Below are 11,210 nucleotides of genomic sequence, written 5' to 3' on the forward strand. Positions count from 1 at the left end.
CGTCTGCTTGCTTTGCGCCTTATGTGACGTGTCCTTAGTTTAGTTTAGGCTTCAATTTTTTCTTAGAAAAATTGTTCATTTGTATTAACTTTATATGGTAATATAGTTTTTGCTCATAATGTTAGTGCAAGCAGTCACTTACAGATTTATAAATCAAATGTCGGTGGTAAATACTGTTTCGTTTTATTGAAATGAGATGCATTTCCATTACAAAATCATATACATATATGGCATTCAACATAGGGTAAATAAAAAAAAAAGGGAAAGCATACTTCCAAGAGCTCTGGGTAAAAGCTATGGTATAACGATCAAGGTTCAATACCCTGTTTTTAGCCTTCCCATTTACCACTGAATGTATTTATGACTGAATCCGTTTTCAGTCATCTGGTAGTTTGTGATGAGTAAATCTCCCCAGAGGCCGAGGACCATTATCATTTGGGGAAAACAAGGAAACGGTCCCGGCGCGACAGTTTTTGGTTCATATTACTAATAATGGTTCCACAAACTGAATCCACCTTTTTTAGAAGAGAAAAAAAATCCTTCCTTCATCAAACTGCTGGTTCATGTAGTTATGAACAAAAGAAGCTTGTGCCCTCAAAAACACATACTGCACCTGATAAAAAAACAACAACAACATACGTAGTTGCTTCTAAAAGCAAACAAGTTCCTCCAAAAGTCTCTGCGATTTATTGTGCTATTTCTTAAAGGAGAGTCACTCAAATGGCACGTTAGTCCAAGCAAACCAAAAAAGAAAACAATTTTGAGTAAATATTTAGTTTTGAGTTTGAGGCACAGGGCAATTGTTATGTCACACTGACATCGTGGACAAATGACGATCAATAAAAGTGCCAGAGGTTAGATAAAAATGTATAAACCCAGTAAGTACGTAGTGTAAAACACATTAAGTTTATCCGTCTGGGAAAATCCTTTGTCGCATCAAGTGAGGTTCCTTCATGGCGCTTCATCATTACTGGTTGGGCAAAGGTCGAAGTCGGACTGGGGAATTGTGAGGGGGCGTGAGCTTTTCCGAGGATGCTGATGCTGTCATCGAAGACTGCAAGTGGACCGTCTTGTGGAAAAGCTTGTTGCTGATCAACACCACCAGTGAGAAAAGACGCAGTTGAAAATGGCTGAAAAATATGAAAACAAAATGTGAGTCAGCAAGAGAAACATCTGGTGCTTTTTTATTTATTACAGAGACCCACATCCATTGTTCCTCCATAGGGTGTTTTATTGGCCCATAGCAAATGATGAAAATGTAATTGAACATGGTTCGCACAAGAAGATTCTAACTGCCATTGAAAAAGAATAGACGTCCAATCCAATTTCCAATGCTAATATCTGCTCTTCTATAAAATTGACTTACTACAGCTTTGTTGGTGTCTTGGCTTCATTAGCACTGATGATGAAGAGAGGGAAGAGGATGGAGAACAAGCAGCCACTAGGTGGAAGAAAATAGAAAGGCCCTTTTTAATTATTAATACATTCCTTTGTGAGACCCCATGTGCTATTCTTTGCATTACGTTTCCTCATTTATAACATAATCACCATGCTTGGTAAATATAACAAAATATCATGGTTACATAATGGCCCGAGTGTCAGAAAAAAATATCTCATGTTAACACATCGAATCCCTTTATGCAGAATATACCATGATCATGCAAGAGATGGAACATGAACCAAACATAGAAGCCTTACCTGATAATGTACGATGAAGGCAAGGCAGTCAGCAGAGCCATGGGCAAGCCAAAGCCAAAGTAATAGGGCCAATTCCTCTCAATATTGGACAGCCGTTGGTGCATCTCGATGCCTTAAAATCGTTTACTTTCAGTTTGACGTAATGGTTGTCTATGTCAAATGTATTGCGATGTCTTACCATGGTTGAACCAGCGATACTCAAAACAATACAGGGAATAAAGTAGAGCCATGTGGAGAAGGCTGACCATCTGTCCAATGGCATCGATGGGAAATAGGCTAACAATCATACCCTAAAGGACACACACACGCTGACATTAAAAAATTGACTAATCTTGGCCTGTTTTGTAAAGCGGAAACACAGAAAGGACAAATCCTATAGTCATGGTGCAAACCTGGATGAGGAAGAGTGCTTGGAGAAGGAGGTTGAAGAGCATGTCTGCGATGATCTTGCTCACGCTAGGAAAAGGCTGCGCTTTACAGCCAGACACCTCAAATGCCAAGTCTGCTATATCCTACAAGTACACAACTATTAATATGCACCTACGGTCAAACATAAAGTAAATGAGAGTTTTGGTGTGGCAAAATCAAAACCAGGGGCCAACCTGAAACCAGATGGCATTGACAATCTTGCTGAGGACAAACAATGGGAGAACCCAGAGAGCACTGAAGACAGATGTCAGAATGAACTCTAACCATAACCAGACACTGCCATGAAGGGAGGGGTCACCTAGAGCAAATAAAGAGTGTTGTCTGAGGTGTACCACACAAGTAGATGATCCACTAGTAAGCTTTACAATACGGTGCATACCGATAATTTTTGCTGAGAGAGTCTGGAGCAGTGGGATAAAAACCCGGTAAAAGAGAAACAGACTGAGCTGAAAAGAAGAGACATTCCAAATGTGAAAATTTTGAGAGATTCTCCAGCATGATTATTAAAGACATGCTTGTCTTAGTTAAAGGGAATGAAGATTAGTATCTGCTTCTTACCCAGAAGACTCCTCCATTCCAGGCACAGCATTGGAAAATCCTGCTGGCTACTTTGGGGTCACTAAAAAAAAGGAAAAGGGCCTTTTAAGTAAGTGCTAAAATACCCGGACTCCTTACCAAGCCAATACAGGTAGATCTGCTTTTAAACAGTGACTTTGCCCCCGTACTAAAGTAGATTGGTTTGGAGTCTGGGCAGTCATCCTTAGATTAAGGGAAGTGTTGGACATACTTGTCTGGTTTACGCTCCTCACTTTGAGCCCGCCTCTGTGCCAAAGCGCCGCTGACCCTTCTCCGCCGCTGCTCCTCCCTTTTCTGCTGAATGCGGGCATCCAGCTTGGAGATGGTTCCAATTCCCAATATGGAATCCTTGATCCCCTGCACGGTCCCAAAGGGAGAAAAAAAGAATAAATGTTTATAAATCTGCTTACATTTAAAAAACAGTGAAAGATATAGCCTCCTAAACATGTTTTTGTGGGGATTGCAGACAATACAGGTAGGAAATATTTACAGTTTACCCAGTTTTTCTAAGAGATTTCGTAACTTTTTTTCTCGTTATTGTGGGTTCTTGTGTGTTGCTACTCACCGTCGCAACATTGCGGAGGAAGGCCCTGACACTGTCTGTCATCTCTGTACCAGCTGCAGAGCCATCAACTGCAAAAGGATGGGGAGAAATTGACTTGGTGGTCAGCTCTCATGGCAGGAAGATGATCTCCCAGCAACCTGCCATATTACCCAGACAGAGTCAAAAGGGAGAGGGGCATCCTCTCTTTCAGTTCTAAAAAGACAACTGACACAGTACACATTGATGGTTTATAATTAATCAAGGACTATGAAGTCAGTGTTTTTGTGTCTTCATCTTGATCTCAATCAACCTAAATGTGAAGAAGAAAGTCAAACGTATAAACACCCCGAATCAAAGTGTAAAAACTGACATCGAAACACAAGAATCCTAATAATCGAATAAGCGTTTGTTTCACTACATGGTTTGCCGTAGATTTATAACATAGACATTTAGGCCCTCATATTCCACGAGGAAAAACTAATCTTTGCAGATTATTTTGCCTCAGATAGGCAAACAAAATGCGTCACTTTCTAGTAGCGCCACGGTAGCAAAAAACGTCATACTTGTCTTTAAATATCGGCCTAAATGTGTGTCACTATCTGTCGGCCCCATGCTAGCTGAATTGTTTATGTTGCTAGCTAACAGGTCATTTCAATACTTCATGTAACTGTAGCAATTAATGGCAACAAGAGACAATCAATACTTTAATCCGCGAGGAACTAGCTCAATCATTTGCAAAATGTTACTTACCTCATGCGTCAGGCAATTTTATAAATAGACGTTTTTGGTATCTCGATACACTGTCTCCTCCTTATGGAAGCAGCAACAACAACAATAATACACTACTGGGGCCGAGTAAAAACACATTGCGCAAGCTCCAACCCCGAGGAATTGTGGGTAACGTAGTCCTGGTTGCTCCTATATATACTCGCTACTTATAAATAAACATATTTTAGTCGGGGAAATGATGGAGAGTGAGAGTGCGAATAGAAAACAAAACGAGCATACCTTGAGAAGACTGTCATATGAAGTTTAATGAAAATAGGTCACATCCATGTGATCACTCCTCCAAGGCGGCGCTCGGTAGAAACTACAAGCATCATGAGTTCATTTGCCGAGAGATACAGATCGTGAACATTTATTTGCATGACTGATCGGCGTATCGTCATCTATGGTTGACTTCAGGATAAGAAACGTGCATAGAAGAAAATGTGCGCTCATTTGTCTTTCTGTAGCTGTTCTCATCACTTACAGAAACTTCGGGTACGTTGTTGTTTTTTATTGCAAATTGTGTATCGGATTTACAGCTACTGTCAGAGAAATGTCTGTTGCAGTAACATTTACTTGTCTTGATCTTAGAACCTTGCTGTGACGAAAAATGTTTAATCTAAGTCTATGTTTTCTTTTGTAGTTTTCTAATTTAATCTGCAATGAAATCTGATGACATTTTTGCTTAAAAAGCATTTTATTGAAACACTATATGTCAATTTCTCCAGAAATCTAAGAGGTGTGCAAAAAATAAGTCGGAAAGTCGGACTCAGTGCCAACTCATCCCAGTTCACCTTGAACGGTGAACCCTTCCGTATCCTCGGGGGTTCCATCCACTACTTTCGTGTACCCAGAGCTTACTGGAGGGACCGCCTGATGAAAATGAAAGCCTGTGGCATCAATACACTCACCACGTACAATTGTTTCTTTTTTTAACGATATCCCAGCTTTCTAAGAAATTCCTGACCTGGGGTTTGTATGTTCATGCAGATCTGTGCCATGGAGTCTGCATCAACCACAAAGAGGTGTCTTCAACTTCCACATGCAGCTGGATTTAGAGTGAGATTCCACGACTTGATCTAAAAACCTATTCCTTGGGATTAAGAACCTTAGTCTTAATTTGAAGCCCTTGCAAGGAGCAGATAGTCACCAGGCCAAATGAAGTATAGAATGTATTGAATGTGGAGTTGTAATTGGAGCAATTAGCTCCTTTTTGTTTGTTGTTTGTACACTGGCAATACCTGGATTCCACCGACTCGCAATTTAAGCCCCCAGTGCATTGGGTAGGCAGCGTACCTGACAACCACAATATCTCCACGACAACAGCAACACCTCAGGCAATTAAAAATAGCATCGACTCACGTAGGGCAGGATCTCGAGTACAGTCTGCTTACGTCAAATGTTAAACACCTTTTGTTGGTGTGTATGACTTGATCCTGCTTTTTGATGGGTGTCTCGTTTTCGGTTTCAGAGTTTATATCAATCTAGCTGCCGAACTGGGTTTGTGGGTGATTCTACGTCTGGGGCCCTACATCTCCTCTGAGCTGGACCTAGGTGGGCTGCCAAGGTCAGACACTCAAGACAAAAGGCTCTTGTTTGGTGAAAAATGGATGGCTTTACATAAGAATAATTGGATGGCAATTGACACACAAAAGCCACTTGACAACAACTTTTTCTGTATTGAATTCCATCTGGATGAAAAAAGTCATGTGACATTGTTAGTGGAACAATCCAACCCAATGAGTAAAGTGTTGTCCAGAATTCTTGACTTACTGTGTCTTGGTATGTTCTTGTAAACTTGAGGATGTAGTTGAGTAAGTGTACTCTCTTTTTCTTTTTCTTTTTTAGCTGGCTTCTCCAAGACGATGACATGAAATTGAGAACAACATACCATGGATTCACTGAGGCTGTCGAAGTTTTTTGGAACAAACTGATACCAAAAGTTGTTCCTTTGCAGGTCTCTTGTCTGGAATAGAAGTTTGGCTGTAAGGCCCAGTTTCTGTTGCAGTAACTGAATCCTCTTGTCTTTTTCAGTTTAGGAAAGGTGGTCCCATCATTGCTGTCCAGGTTGAAAATGACTATGGGTCTTTTGCCATGGATGATGCGTACATGCCATTCATTAAAGAGGTATTGTCACACATTAAATCCAAATTTGGACACTCTTCAGGCACTATTTTAACCCAATTTAACTTGGTAATGCATTCATAAGTGTTATGTCACCATGTACATAACACAAACTATTGTGGTTGATGATTTTGCAACTGGGGTTGGGCTGCGGTGAATTTTTTACATCTTACTACAAACCATCAGTTTCTCACGCCTCCTATTTTATAAAAACTAACATTGTCATCGTCATTTTTTTAAAGGCTTTGCAGTCCAGAGGAATCTCTGAACTTCTGCTCACGTCAGACAACCACAACACTTTAAAGTTAGGAGGTGTAGAAGGAGGTAAAGTATTTATAATCAATAAACATTATTTTACAAAGAGCCCGTAATCTTTTACATCTGCTGTTTTGTAGCCATGATATCACTAAAGCTGCAAAAATTAAATCAAAGAGACATTCAGGATCTGAACCGAATCCAGGTAGGCCACATTGTTACCTGCACGGTCCCCATGTTTAAGGAAAATTGAATGAATGGCTTCTTTTCTGATTGTCAGCCAAATCGACCGACAATGGTGATGGACTACTGGACGGGCTGGTATGATGTGTGGGGTGACCTCCATCACGTTCTCCCACCAGAGGGTATCCCACGTCACTCTGTTGAAACACTTTTTTCTTTTGTTCATGTTCATACGGTATATCGTTGGCATCGGGCAGAATCACTAACTATCAATTACCTAATAATTAAAAATACATGTTTGTTGAAATATTCACCCTGAATCATCCCAGAAAGAAAGCAAAATACATTAGATTGGTCAAGACTTTAATTTTGCACTTGCCAATAGTATTGATCTGTGGAGAAATACTGCATTTAGTGTAATAAACTGAAATAAACACATTTTTAATGTGATCCTTGACAATCTATAGAATTGTATTCATTTAAATAGCCATTTTATTGGTTCCTCAGCTAAATAATGCAATAATATGAAAAAGAGAACAAATACTATTGATTAAAATATTACCAAATGCCTCAACAAATCTCACACATTGAGATTTAAGAAAATTTCCCCACCCCAACAAAAATGGACACCCTTTTTTTCAATAACTATTTCCTCCAACACTGTGTTGTTATCTAGGATCAGAACTTATTAAAATGGATACCTGGTCCAGCTTCAGTTTTGAAATCACACTTTAATACGATCATCCCTTATCAGAAAGCTCAGTGACACTGCTGTTATGAACATTTAAATGCAAATATTTAAATATTAATCATATGTAAACCATCATCAGCATTGAATTAGGCGTACTTTCGTTAGAAAATCTGTTTTATCAAGGCAGTAAACATTGTTTCTAACACTCCCTCAGATATGGTGTCCACAATCCGACAGATGCTGAGGCGTGGAATGTCCATCAACCTCTACATGTTCCACGGAGGCTCCAGTTTTGGCTTTATTAGCGGAGGTCTTGCTGAACCTTCCTACAAAGCCTTGGTCCCCAGTTACGGTTGGTGCCTCAGAATTCGCTTTCTCGCAAATAAGTAACGGACAGTCCAACCAGCAGGAGACATCACATCTTTGGATATTTGTTTAGATTATGATGCCCCATTGTCAGAAGCTGGAGAGTACACTCAGAAGTATCATCTTCTCAGAGATCTCTTCTCTCAATTTAACAGTGAGTTGAACAATATGTAAATACACCGCAGACGTGGAAGTCATTCCTGGTCGTGACTCTCATGTCTCTCTCCGATAGGTGAAGGTTTCCCCGACATGCCACTGCTGCAAAACAAGGAAGCGTATGAACCGGCTATTATGTACCAGCACTTGTCTTTATGGGATGCTTTGAGTTTAACTGAGGGAGTGTCTTTAAACGTAAGATTGCCTATCAACCTTTGAGGAGCAGACGCTTGTTCTTCTGTCCTGTTTTGATTATTACTTCCACAGCCATTGAAGTCACGAATGCCAGTTAACATGGAGAAACTACCACTGAACAATAAAAATGGACAGTCCCACGGATACACATTGTATGAGACAACAATAACCAGCGGAGGCTTATTGACGTCAGGAGACAATGTTAAAGATCGGGCCCTTGTAAGTTACCACTTTACTGTCAGTGAGGGACATGGCTGTTATGAATAGAAACCCTTGTGAACCAATTATTTGCGTGCATCGGGTGTTTCGGTCCCATTCGACCGGTGTCGAGAGTTCAGTCTTTGTTGCCGCCATCTTGTCCAGTGGGTGCTGTGTTCAGAAACTGGGTTTTTGGATGATGTATCTTGTGTTGTCGTGTTTCTTTCCCAGGTTTTCGTCAACAAAAATTACATCGGGCTTTTCAAACGGCAGAATTGGGAGCTGCCGGTTCCGGATGGAAAGGTATGGAAATAGATTACCGTATTTTCCGGACGATAAGTCGCACTTAGACTGTGGTTATCTAAAATACAGTTATGCCTGTTGTTCTCTATTTTACTCTTGTGACTTTAACGTATTTGTTTCTGATCAAATAAAAGATGCCCTTTCAAGAATGCGACATATATAGTTTTTTTTTTCCTTTCTTATTGTTTATTCTTTTATTTAGGCGCGCCTTATTGTCCAAAAAATCCGGTTTACATTGTGTGTAGTATAACCAAATGATGAAAACTTATGACAGGGACAGCGGACTTTAAGTCTATTGGTGGAAAATTGTGGACGAGTTAACCAAGGAAGGCACCTTGACAAGCAACGCAAAGGTGATTGCTTGAAAATATCCAGGACCTTATTATGTTGGCTCGAATTTAGTAAATAATTCGAATGTGTTTTCTCAGGTCTTGTAGGGGACATTTTGTTGAACAATATTCCATTACGAGAGTTCACCATATACAGCCTGGAAATGAAACCCAACTTTATTTATGAGTTTGTATGCCTTTTTAAAATATTTTTTTCCTTCTGTGTAGCAGTCTGGTTAAATTCTGTGCTTTTAGTCTCTACCAGGCACCGTGGAAAACACTCCCTGAAAATCCCAGATACCCTTCTTTTTTCATGGGCCAGCTCTTTGTATACAGTTATCCCAGCGATACCTTTGTGAAATTGCCAGTGAGTGAATTGTTTTTAATACCACTTCCAACGTAATATCCCTTTGAATTTGAATGACAGTGCATTTGGTGATCAATAGAGCAAATTATTCGCTTTTACAGGGTTGGGATAAAGGCGTTGTGTTTATCAACGGGGTAAATCTGGGACGCTACTGGTCCATCGGACCCCAACAGACACTATACCTCCCTGGTCCGCTTCTCAATAGGGGAATAAACCAGGTATTTGTTGCTAAAATTGATTGGTTTTGTTAAAACTAAACATTTGAATAGTTTGTTACTGAAAAAGTTGACCATTAGGTCAGGGTGTCCAATTTTTTTTCTCTTAGGACTGGTTTTATCATAATGTAAACTATAAAGTCATTTCTTAAATTAAAACATGACTAAAAGAAGTGGACTGCATGTGATTCATCATGATTAAAAATGGAATCACTTGACAGTAGAAATATTAGATACACTACTGAAACTTTCCACAACAAAGAGAAAAAATGACCAGTGACTGTAAGAACAATTTAAAAAAAAGACAACCAAGATAGGTTTTTATCTGGTTGGATTGTTTTTGTTTACAAATTGACATTGATCGGGAAATTATGGAGAGGCACTCTTTAAGTGACGTAGTTTGGACACCCTTGCTTTGAGGTATGATGACATGCTAGTGAATCAGTTTGTTTTCCCTCCTGTAAAAACAGATCATTGTGTTTGAAGAGCAGGAAGGGGACTTCAAGGTCAACTTTGATGACACCGCCGATCTTGGCCTGGCTGTGGACATCCAGTGACTCATAAATCAATGAAGAAAAAATGTCCAGAAGCTCAAAACACTGTAGACCCTCCACTGTCCATCCAACTTATGTAAATTTTAAGATCATGACCAAAGCACTAACTACACCTTCAGAAAAAGCTTGCAATCCACAGCTTTATTATTCAAAATGCTATTATTACAAAATATTAATTCAGCTTCTTCACAGTCTGTCCTGAGTTGGCAGGACAATCCAAACTAGTTGCCTGAAAATGGCAAGGCACATAGACAAAAAAAATCAAATTCACACTTTGTAGCAAATTAGAGCTCTCAAGCAACCAGCAAAATACACTTGCAAAGTGTAGCTGTCACATTGTTCACGGTTTCTTTGACATATACCGCTTTAAAAGAGTCATAATGGTAGTATTCTCACCTTAAATGAGTAAAGATCTCTCGAAATTGACCTCCAGCATAGCACGTGGCCCTGTTTCACCATCCAAAGGATCAGATTCCACCCTGAATGAGCTCAGATCTTACAAATGGTGCAGTTCCCAAGATGACAAAGGCACACTGTTGGCTGCTCGGCCCATTTCACAAATTGAAATCCATTGAGCCACTCTGGAGCCTCCACTGCCATCACATCGCATTTCAGAGTGTCCATGAGCCGATGGTCGCGTTCCTCAAGGCTCCGCCCCGAGAGACCAACTGGCATCTCACCTAAGGACAATTACACAAATGAGATGATTCCATGTTCACATTTTTTCCTGATTTGGATGGTTTGCTAGTCCAGACATCAATACGTTAATAGATTTTATTTAGCGTTTGAATAAATCTTTGCTCATGCATCTTACATTTTCATGCGTACAGTGGCATCGTGGCGTGCATAATCAGGATTTTGTAGCTGTGGCTCAGTATAGTAGAAATAAGTGGGCCCCTCATTCAAGTGTCAGACAGACAAGGACCCGCTTTATTCATCTGTTCCAGAACAAAAGGAGGGCTCTTTTGGTATTTGCTCTTCCATCTCTTCCTTCACTTCAAATTGCCTTCCAATATTTGGCTAAACTCGCCCTAGACCTCATTGGTTGGTGGCTTAGCCTAACCCACTGTTACATGGCGCCCTATAAAACAATAGTTTTACTCTTGTACATGTTTCCAGCAACCATCTAGCCCCAATTTTTAATCCCAATAGTGATTAAATGTCAATTTTATTTTAATATTATGTGTTGTTAGCTTCACATCCCCATTAAAGTTTCCACCACTTTAAGTGTTGAGATAGTTGAATGGATTTAATGACCT

The 11,210-nt window shown here is 39.9% G+C and overlaps 2 protein-coding genes across 6 annotated transcripts; one reads left to right on the forward strand and one right to left on the reverse strand.

Annotated features, from left to right (window-relative positions):
• Positions 1–158: 158 nt before the first annotated feature.
• ei24 (EI24 autophagy associated transmembrane protein) lies at positions 159–4,131 on the reverse strand. Of its 3 annotated transcripts, none has more exons than XM_077593116.1 (11): positions 3,998–4,131; positions 3,269–3,336; positions 2,915–3,060; positions 2,686–2,746; positions 2,507–2,573; positions 2,301–2,425; positions 2,091–2,210; positions 1,877–1,988; positions 1,699–1,810; positions 1,367–1,441; positions 159–1,130 (listed from the first exon to the last, which is right to left on the reverse strand). In XM_077593116.1, exons 2-11 carry the CDS (start codon positions 3,308–3,310, stop codon positions 968–970), a joined length of 1,023 nt encoding a protein of 340 aa, XP_077449242.1. In that variant the 5' UTR covers positions 3,311–3,336; positions 3,998–4,131; the 3' UTR covers positions 159–967. The 3 variants fall into 3 exon arrangements, with proteins under 3 accessions (XP_077449242.1, XP_077449240.1, XP_077449241.1); XM_077593114.1 differs by having other exon boundaries at positions 3,269–3,405; positions 3,998–4,124; XM_077593115.1 differs by having other exon boundaries at positions 3,269–3,472; positions 3,998–4,124.
• A 78-nt stretch (positions 4,132–4,209) lies between these two features.
• On the forward strand, positions 4,210–10,764 carry LOC144068097 (beta-galactosidase-1-like protein 2). Of its 3 annotated transcripts, XM_077592357.1 has the most exons (19): positions 4,210–4,510; positions 4,744–4,929; positions 5,006–5,074; positions 5,487–5,582; positions 5,864–5,972; positions 6,050–6,142; positions 6,382–6,463; positions 6,535–6,599; positions 6,675–6,759; positions 7,483–7,620; positions 7,708–7,788; positions 7,867–7,985; positions 8,058–8,204; positions 8,415–8,486; positions 8,761–8,839; positions 8,915–9,002; positions 9,071–9,182; positions 9,284–9,400; positions 9,868–10,764. In XM_077592357.1, the coding sequence occupies exons 1-19, from the start codon at positions 4,419–4,421 to the stop codon at positions 9,952–9,954; spliced, it is 1,917 nt and encodes a 638-aa protein (XP_077448483.1). In that variant the 5' UTR covers positions 4,210–4,418; the 3' UTR covers positions 9,955–10,764. The 3 variants fall into 3 exon arrangements, 2 of the variants coding, with proteins under 2 accessions (XP_077448483.1, XP_077448484.1); XR_013298113.1 differs by lacking the exon at positions 9,868–10,764 and having other exon boundaries at positions 8,915–9,006; XM_077592358.1 differs by lacking the exons at positions 6,382–6,463; positions 6,535–6,599.
• Positions 10,765–11,210: the final 446 nt, after the last annotated feature.

This window comes from Stigmatopora argus, chromosome 22 (genome assembly GCF_051989625.1).
Source record: "Stigmatopora argus isolate UIUO_Sarg chromosome 22, RoL_Sarg_1.0, whole genome shotgun sequence".
Taxonomy (NCBI): domain Eukaryota; kingdom Metazoa; phylum Chordata; class Actinopteri; order Syngnathiformes; family Syngnathidae; genus Stigmatopora; species Stigmatopora argus.

Bases quoted from the DNA above. Each gene is read 5' to 3' on its own strand.
- LOC144068097 (XM_077592357.1), top strand. From the start codon at position 4,419: ATGGTTGACTTCAGGATAAGAAACGTGCATAGAAGAAAATGTGCGCTC. The intron at 6,143-6,381 runs GTATTGTCACAC...ATTTTTTTAAAG, and splicing joins ACATGCCATTCATTAAAGAG to GCTTTGCAGTCCAGAGGAAT. The intron at 9,401-9,867 runs GTATTTGTTGCT...CTGTAAAAACAG, and splicing joins TCAATAGGGGAATAAACCAG to ATCATTGTGTTTGAAGAGCA.
- ei24 (XM_077593116.1), bottom strand. From the start codon at position 3,310: ATGACAGACAGTGTCAGGGCCTTCCTCCGCAATGTTGCGACG. The intron at 2,426-2,506 runs GTATGCACCGTA...TATTTGCTCTAG, and splicing joins TCTCTCAGCAAAAATTATCG to GTGACCCCTCCCTTCATGGC. The intron at 1,131-1,366 runs GTAAGTCAATTT...CATATTTTTCAG, and splicing joins AAGACACCAACAAAGCTGTA to CCATTTTCAACTGCGTCTTT.